The sequence below is a fragment of the Vulpes lagopus genome, chromosome 10, assembly GCF_018345385.1.
Source record: "Vulpes lagopus strain Blue_001 chromosome 10, ASM1834538v1, whole genome shotgun sequence".
Taxonomy (NCBI): domain Eukaryota; kingdom Metazoa; phylum Chordata; class Mammalia; order Carnivora; family Canidae; genus Vulpes; species Vulpes lagopus.
The window spans coordinates 101,305,297-101,315,081 of NC_054833.1; the positions used below are offsets into that span (position 1 = coordinate 101,305,297).

The following is a 9,785-nucleotide window of genomic DNA, read 5'->3' on the forward strand; positions in this document are numbered from 1 at the left end:
TCTCACCATTATATTGCATGTTATTTAAATCAAAGGTCAATGAACTTTTTCTATAAAAGGCCAGATATAAAGAATATCATGTAAGTCTTCATATAAAGAAAGGGAAATCAATTTTGAGAAAATTTTATTGATAAAATGCAAAATATAATAATAATAATTGAGTACAAATTTTTACCATACAGGTCAACTATTGAGAGGAATGGAAGCCTGAAATTCGAATTTTGTATCATTTTTTGTGCCACGAAGAATTATTTTATTTTTTCAAAACATTTATTTATTTATTTATTTATTTATTTATTTATTTATACATTTAAAAATATAAAGATGATTCTTAGCACACAGGCTCTACAAAACAAGGCAGTGGGCCCTATTTGGCCAACCTCTGGGCTAAATATTACATTATCTTACAATTGATGTTATGCAATTCTATTAATTTGTTTTCACTGAAGAGGTAAATTAACTCAATCTTGATATAGAGATTGGGTCCCATAAAGGAAATGTTTGTATCTGATACATACAAATTCCAAAATTTTAGAAGACAATAATGTTTATTACTAAGAGCGAGCACTATCTGCCCTGTGAAAGCCAAATTTTTGATCCCCATGTTGTTGGCTATGAGTTATGTTACCTCCAAAGCTGGAGACTGCCCTTATTAGAAATTATCTGAGATGCACACAATCAGAAGTGAGGAGGATAATCCACCAAACTGAAGAAAACAAATCAGTATCACTGTTAGAAAAGTGCACACTCAGCTTGATGTCCAAAGGCCAGCTATTTATGCATTGTATCATACAATTATATTTCATCAATACTTTACTATTATAGTCTAGTTATTTTTTGCCATGAAAAGAAATTCTTGGGAGAAGGAGAAAAAGTAGGAAGCTTCAGGAAAGAGTTACAAGGTTGAGTTTTAACAATTTGGGAATCTGTCCAGTTGCATTCACATTGCATCCCAGAGCCCACAAGAGTGATCATCCACTCAAGCCATCACCTTCATCTATTGCTGATTTTAACATATTCCTTCCATGCTTCTTTCAAGGTAGACCTCAGATAAGCCTTTTTTTTTTCAATTAGATAAAAGAAAGAACTTAACTTCTAATTAAGTCATTCATAAGCTATTTGGTGAGCATTAAATATTTTCAAAGTAAGACTCAGTGGGAGGCCACAAAGCTTTTGTCACATAACCTGCAAGAGTACAAGTAACAGCAAGATTCCTGCTTGCCTTAGTACATACACCTGCTCCGTTCTTTTGTGGTGAGTCAACCTCTCCCCCCAGAACATCTTAATGTTCAGCAAGAAACTGTAGGTCCATAAGCACAGTTATAAAAACAGATATCTCCCTTCTCAATTCACATCTCTTGGTAGCAAGGCAAGTGAAGAAACCAACAACAGTCTGTGCAAAGTATCAAGAGTCAAGACAGGTCCAGGAGGACCTGTCTCTAAACTTTTGTGAAAGGAACACCTCAATATAATAACAAATTTGTCTTGACCAGAAGAGAGAAGAAAGACTTGGGGTTGGTTCACTTCTTTTGAAGTGTCAAGTAGGGCACTAGTAGGCAAAGAATGTGGTCCATTCAACGTATTACATCTTTAGACAGGTGAGGAGTAAGCAGAGCCACCAAATAAATGTGAGCACACGCATCTGATGGTTTATAGATGTATATACATATACACACGTGCACATACACATGAACACGTATATGTGTTTGCATAGAATCCTTCCAATGTAAAGTTACTATGTTGATTAATCAGATCAACTAAAATTCGAATTAAAGTGCACCTAATTCCTGAGCTACTCCTGGTTTAGAGTGCTGTCCCACAAAAGATTTCACATTGGCAGGCTTGGGTAGTCTTGGGCTGACTCAGTGGAGAACAGATTTGCTCATGGTGAATCAGCTGTAAATAAAGCAAGAAGGTCTTTGTATTCACCTTTAATTTTCTTTACTTATATTCAGTTCTCTCTGACTTTAACGTTGGTATTCAAGATTGATTCATGTTTTAATATGAAGACTTGTCCAGAAGAATTATTGGTGCTATTTTAACACTTCAAAAGCGTTTATGCTGAAAAAAATTTAAAAATTTAAAAAACTGCTTATGCTGGTTGATGGTCACTTGTCCACACACTGAATAGCAGCCTAATTGGTAAACACATACACTTGTTCTTTCAAACAAGATAAAACATATAAAGCACCTTCATAGTAAGTAGACCTTGCTTCCTTCCAAAAAGTAAAAAAAAAAAAAAAAAAAAAAAAACTAAGTATTAAAGAATAAAACAAAAATTAGGAAATGAATTTTTCTCCTCAAATATATATTATTGCAAATCATACAAGTGATACTAACAAGAAATTATTCAATGCAATTTTAATGATATGAGGGCATTTAATTGCATTTTTGACACTTTAAGAACTGTCAACTCAATATATATGGTAATCAAGATCTCCAACTTTAATATTTAAATAATACCTAATAATTTAAAATTTTATAAGTTCTTTAAGTTTTTCAAATGTTTAGAAGAGCATTAAACTACATCATAAACAAACCAAAGCTGAGAGAATACAGAGCCAGGGTTGAAATTTTAAGTGTTAGTCAGAGGCCCAGCCAAAGCTAAGCACCCTTGAATGTTCTGCTCTACTCAGGTCTCAGCAGCTCCTCTGCCCTTCACTAAAAAGATATATAACAACAACAACAAAGAGCTATTTAATGTCAATCTGCCTTTTATTGGACTTCAAGAAAACACTCAATCAAATACACAGCAATCATATTCATATATTATTAACCCCAATACAGGCAGTGTCTTAGAAAGACATGACTGTGTCTAGGCCAGACTTCAGCTCTGCTTTTCTGAAGGGAATGATGCTTCAAGTGATGTGCTTTACATTGTAAGAGTGACCTCTAGTGCCTTCCTTTTTTGTTGAACTTCTGTAGTTGGACGATGAATTACTTATACCTTCTCTACAAAACTTTGTGTGCATGGGTGTGTGTGTGTGTCTGTCTAGTTATTGTCTGTTTGTTGCAACGCTCGTCAAATGCTACTATTACAGCATTCCAAGATTCTGACCAGGTGAAAATATGCAAATGTTCTTGTCTCATGGAATTCTTATACAACCAAATTAAAACTGAAATCTGAAACACAGTGCAGCATCTGAGGGATGTTCTCTTCTTCCAGTGATAGATACACTCTGCTATTAAATGAGCCGATACTGCATGGGAACCTGAAATCACAGACATGCAGTGTAAATGGACATTTGACTTGTGCCAGAAAGGTTGCTTATCATGTTTTTTCCACATCAGAGTGCTTTAGTGTGCTCAAGGGATGTGCCATAGCAAATGCCTGATTCCTGGCTTATTTGTATCCCCTAAACCTAAACCTGGTTATACAGTAACAACATAAATTCCTGAACAGGCCTCACAGCCCTTTCTGGAAAAGCAAATGAGCTTTTCTTTTTAAATCAGAGAGAGAGAGATAAAGAGTTGAATTTGCAGAGCTTATTTATCATTCATCGGGGAGGGGAAAATTCTCCCATTTGGGGATTTTTAAGCCAAATATAACTTTTTAAACTTTTTCTATCTCCAATGAAAAGTGGATGAAGAGAGTTCTGCCAAATTATTTTGGATGATACTTAAATAAGAAATGAGGTCTTAATAAATCTTCCCTGAATCAATTAACTTAGACTATTCAATCACAAATATATAAAGTTAAAAATAACACTTTTAAGAATTAACACTTTGAAAAAAATCACCTGAATGTTTTCCCTTTAAGCAAAATGGAGGAATCAAGCCCCCTCTTTCAAGAGTACTCAAATCTTCTTTAGAGAGTGAGGGCACGATTCTTAATACTGGGGTTCACCTCCACCAGTTTTGCTCCTGAATTCTGCAGCGCATTTCAGTCATTAGCCCGGCATCATTTTAAAGATGCAGCCAGCTATCAGTCTGCCAGTGCAAACTTCAGAAATCTAAGCTAATGCAGCATAATGTAAAGTCTGCCAGTTGTTTTCCTGTTAGACATAATTCCAATAAAATTCAGTAATCCTTAAAAAGGAAGAAATGAAGACATTCGCAGGCTATTCCCTGGTTAAGATGCTAATTTAACGTTTTACTAGAACTTGAGCTTTCTCAATGAATATTCAAAGACGAGAGGATAAGTGTCTGCTCATGGACAAAAAAAGAAATGACACTTTGCATATTTTGACCAGACCAGGAGGAAAGACATGTGTAAAGCCAGTCATATTTGCAAGATTTTTAAGTGAGCCTTCATTTATAGCAGTATGCTCTGCAGCAATTCCAGTTGCAAATAATAATCATAAAAACAACAGAATTAAAGTTTTGCAGAGAGCCACCCCCCCCCACACACACACACAACCACCACTGCAAGTTTTAAATCATTTGCTGTATACTTACAGGAATTCCCAGCTATGACCCTGTTCCAATTTTGAGTAGATAACAGAAGTAGCAGCTTGAGGACAGCTCCGGTGATAGACCCCATGCTCACATTTATTAGGCTCCCCCAAAAGATGTTGAGTGGCTCTCCAAGCGCTGTCCGGGTCTTCAGCACCTTTGGGTCTCCCAGTAGCTCTCCCTCCGTCCCTCCTCTCTCTCTGTATCACACGCACACACAGACACGCACACACAGACACACACACCCTCCGCACACAGCCCTGACTCCTCAGTGACAAGCACCCAGCATCTTTCCTAACAAGCACCCAGAGCGGCCAGGCCACGCCCACTCCTCTCCGCGGCGGTCCCCGACGGTGGCCGCGGTCCCTCCTCCTAATTCACAGCAGCGCTCAGAGCCCCCCGCGCGCCGCGCCGCTGATGGAAGCTGCACCTGCAGGCGCGGCCTGCTGCTCCGGCCTCCTCGGGGCTCCCCCCCCCCCCCCCCGCCCCGCTCTTCTCCAACAGTCCTTAACCCTTTCTCCCCTCTGGAGATGTGGGTGAGGGAAGCCGGGGAGGCGGTGGAGCCTCCCGATTTTCCGGAGGTCTTGCCTTTAGCAGATCCAGTCAACACACTGAGCTAATTCCTGAATATCCGGGAGGGCATCCAGGTAAAACTGCCTTGTTCCAAAACAAAAGCATAAAAGACAGAAATAACTAAGCAGTATTGGTAAATTGTAGCTGAAAGTGCCCTTAGGGAAAATACTTGCTGTTGTTTTCATCTGTTTATATTAAACTATCCTTTTCAGCTATGGAGCCAGGATTTTATTATGGAAATTCCTCACAAGGAAACAGACATTCCTGTTTGGCAGATATTTAGAATCATCTGGTAATAGTCTGCAAGAAATTAACATTTCTTATTTTAGTGCATCAGGAGGACAAATCCACAAATTGAACGCTTTACATGGATTTATTTTGATGAATGCATCGTGCTGTGAATAGGCAGCTGCATTCTACAAATTCTTTAATAACAATTCCCAAAAGGCCTGAAATGAAGAATGATGGGATTCTGAAAAGGGGGACCCCCGCCACACACACACATGCACACACCCCCCAAACCTAAACAACGTAAAGATGTAGTTCAAATGTTCTAAAGGAGAGAGGAATAAAGTTGAGATCAGAACCTCACCGACTACAGAAAAATTACTCTCCTAATGGCTGATGCATGAATACTGCTATTTCTTGAATAGAATATTAAAAAATTTACATAACAGTTAATATCACATAATAAATGTTATCACATGGTATCATTTTAAAGAGGATAAATAATTTCTTTAAAATAAGTGTGAAGATACTTAACTGATAATGTGCTAGACTTCATAAGAAGAGGAATCCTAGAGTTCTCAAGCATCTCTTGGTGATTACAAATTAGAAGACATAAGCCTGTAGCAACACTATCCTTGCTATGGATTAAATGAAATAAGGAGAAAAAAGGACTGATGCATGCTCCTGTATAACCATAAGAGTTAAAGAAATATGTTTGGCTTTCGCCTACAAACAAAGCAGAACAGATATTTTTTCTTTTCCTACTTTACAGATGAGAAAAACAAGAACAGAGAATTTAAATAATTTGTAGAGGTCATAGAGTTAGTTAAATATCGATGATTGGACTTTGTTTTTCTGACTCCAATTTTACTGCTCTCACCCTGGGAATTACTGCCCCTCGCATCAGAGTCCACCTCCTCTCTGACCTGTCAATGGTGGCTAAAACTTGAGGCCCCGGGGAAAAAATCCAGCAGGGGAAAGAAAGGTCATTGTTTGAGTGTGTACTTGTATTCCTAGGCCTACATCCCTGATTTTGTTATTTTCCAATATAATATACTAAGCAAAAGCAGATACAAACTGACCATTTCTGTTAGGTAATTATTAAAGGGGATTAAATTTATTGAACACATACTACTCATTTGTTATCTAATTAAATTATTACAGCAATCTTTGAGGGAACTACCATTATGTCTATATAGCAAAGAGACTGAAACTCAGGGAAGTTAAACAGTCTGCCCAGAGTGCCACAGTGAGTAAGACAGAAGGACTTGACATTCTGGACTGCAAAGCTCTAAAATCATTACTTTCAATGACTCCACCCTGAGGAACAGGCTCTTGGGCTCTCCAGAAGAGAAAAGTTGTCTTCCTATTAAAACTTTATACTTAACTGTTCCCATAAAACAAATTAGAGAATGTATTTTAAAAGGACCAGTACATGTAAGTGAACAACAACCGAACCTTTCATGCCAATAATAACTTCTTGGCATCACAGCAGCCATTAATGATGGCTTTTCCATATCAGTGTGCTACGGCTGGTACTGGAGAGATCGCAATTTCAATCCTCCACAACACCTGCCCCTGTCTGATGACCACACAGAGGAAAGATTGCCCCGACAATATGAAGCAAGGGAGAGAACGTGGACTTTGCAGAGGAGCCTCGATATGAATTCAGCTTTCATTATGGTTCTCATTAAGTGAATCCATTACTCTGGTCTTTGATTTCTTTCTTTAAAAAAATAAAAGAATAATGACCATAAGAGCCACTGTGATATAATGTATGATGACCATACATTATATTGAGTACCTAGCACTGAGTGGGCCCTCATTTGCTGACTGACCTTAGCTCTCTGCCTCTGACCATTCAGAGCAGTGGTTTGAGCAGGCGATGCAGGAGTCTAGCATCCAGGTTCACTGTCTGCCCCCACTACACCACCAACCAGCACAAGCTCTTGGGCAAGCTACGTGTCACCTCTGCTTCTGTTTCCTCAGCTGTGCCCCAAGGATAAGTAAAATATCAACCTCAATGCCAAGATAATGCCATAAAGTAAAAGCCCCTAGGAGTTACACAACCAATGTTGTTCTTATAATCACTGTACTCTATAGCTCACGCTGCACAGATGAGAAATCTGATAAGCAAAGGAATTAAAACCTGCCAGAGGGACATGACTCATTAGTGGCAGGAAAGGGTTGGTCACCAAGACCCACTGACCTGTGCTTCTTTTCTCCATCCCCACCAGATGGTGCTTAATGTCAGAAAAAAAAAATGAGTCTGAATGGGAAAAATCAGAAAAGCACAGAGCTCTAATTTTGCACATCACTGTACTGCTGATTCAGACTCCGCGAATCACTTCCCTGTGCATGCATTTGCGGTTATATTTTCCACCGATTAAGATAAACACAACTGCTGGTGCTTAAGGTTTGGCATATGCATATTATGGGCCAGGCCCTGCCTGAGAAAGCATTATAAATCAAATCAAAACGTTAAAATCTGTAAAATAAGGCTTTCAATTTCCTCTTGGTACAACTTGCCAGAGAACTGTGTGTCCCACCACAATGTACAAGGAGGCTCCAGGATCCTACTTAAGATTGGAAAAAGACCTTCAGGCCATAGTGGAACAAAATCACATCAAAAGACTAGAAAGAGATCAAGATGCCACTCCTTTGTTTCTTTCATTTGCTAACAATTGTTTTATCTGGTGCCTGAATTGCTTAACGGTTTTTTGGTTGTTGTTTTTTTTTTCTGGATTTCAAAGAGGGTCTGGGCTTCCCATTCTGCAATTTTGTTGATGTCACTATTCAAAATAGATTCTTTAAAAAAAAATTAGTTTATTTGAGAGAGAGCACTCATGCACGTGTGGGAGTGCAGGTAGGATCAAAAGGAAAGAGAGAGTTCCAGGCAGACTCCATGCTGAATGCAGAGCCCAATGTGGGGCTTGATAGATCATCACCTGAGTGGAAACCAAGAATTGGTCACTTAACCAACTGTGCCACGCAGATGGCCCCCAAATAGATTCTTTTTAACGCTAAAATGTACTTGAGGTGCAATATTATGGTTTATAAGAAATCTGTATTTGGTCATTCAAACGACCAAATATAACTTCTATTATATTTGGTCTTCTTCCACAGTTTCTGGCTCACAGCTCCTAAAACCCTTGGAATTTCCTGATAAAGGGTAATTAATGTGTCTTTGTTATGTTAATGAAGTGACCTTAGGAAAACCCTTAGGTAACAAGGATGCAAACTGATTGCCAGGAGAACCAACCCTGTGATTACAGCATTGGAACTTTCAGTACCTCCCTGCCTCTTCACTGTTGGGAAGGACAAAGAGTTAGAGATTGAGTTCTATTGCCAGTGGCCAATGATTTAATTAATAGTGCCCATGTAACTGTGTTCAGAGAGCTTCCAGTTTGGTGAACCTGTAGACTGTAGAGATTTAAGGAGAGTGGTATGACTGGAGAGGACATGGAAGCTCTGTAATCCTTTTCCCTATACCTTGCTCTGCGCACCTCTTCCATCTGGTGTTCTGGAGTTTTATCATTTTATAATATACCAGTAATCCAGTAAATAAAATATTTCTCTGAGTTGTGTGAACTGCTCTAAAAAAATAATGAAACCCAAGGAGAGGGTTGTGGGAACCTCTCATTTACAGCCAGTTGGTCAGAAGTGCAGGTAAAGTTGGGGGAGGGAGGGCAGCCTTATAACTGCGTCCTCAACCTGTAAAATCTGATGCTATCCCTGGGTAAATGGTGTCAGAATTGAGTTGAATTTTTGGACACACTTCTGTTATCCTGAGAATTGCTTGTTGTGTGGGGAATTGGGGAATCCCCCCCACCCCACATACACACACACCCTCACAGAGATGCATCTCAGAACAGCTTCTTAGGAGACAACAAAATTTTTGCCAAAAATCCCTTCCCAAATATACTTATATTGAGTATAAACAATGTTTTGCATGCTGCAACCAGAACATACAAAAATATTCATTATTGTCATTGAACCTTTATTGAGTTAGTATTTTATTAATGGTATTTACTTTTATTTTGTATTGCATTTTCAGTTAAGGGACTTAACATTCTGTAATATAAATACACTTTTCATAAGTGACTTTTTATTGCCCTAAGTGCTACTATTTTATTTTCTCTTTTAATCACTGTGCTACAAATCGTGTAAGTGATGACTTTGATAATAAGACACATATTGAGTTTTGCAACTTTGCAAACACCCATAGCTCTAGCAGTGCACTCTTTCTATTAACATCTCACTTGACACAACCTTTACATAATAAAGATTTAATTGGCAAATAAAGATAAAAATTATAGGCAACACTGGATGCTCTCTTCAGAAAAAAATGTGAAAAATATGCAACTTTACTTCCTTTTTTCCTTAATATTATTAAAGAAAATCTGTAATTCTTGCCTACCTAAACAAATTATATATGTATATATATAACTATGTATACTGTTTATATTACATCCAATGTAGGTATGTGTGTGTATATATATATACACACTATGTATACATATATTTTACATATGCATCTATTATATGCATATATAAAGTTACATTATTTAACAATGTTTTAGATGAAA

The 9,785-nt window shown here is 38.0% G+C and overlaps 1 protein-coding gene across 1 annotated transcript in view; it reads right to left on the minus strand.

Annotated features, from left to right (window-relative positions):
• CNTNAP4 (contactin associated protein family member 4) overlaps positions 1-4,988 on the minus strand; it is a 245,529-nt gene extending 240,541 nt beyond the window's left edge. Inside the window, exon 1 of the mRNA XM_041769954.1 lies at positions 4,399-4,988. Within this exon, the coding sequence (XP_041625888.1) occupies positions 4,399-4,483 (85 nt within the window). The 5' untranslated portion in view covers positions 4,484-4,988. The remainder of the gene's footprint in view (positions 1-4,398) is intronic.
• Positions 4,989-9,785: the final 4,797 nt, after the last annotated feature.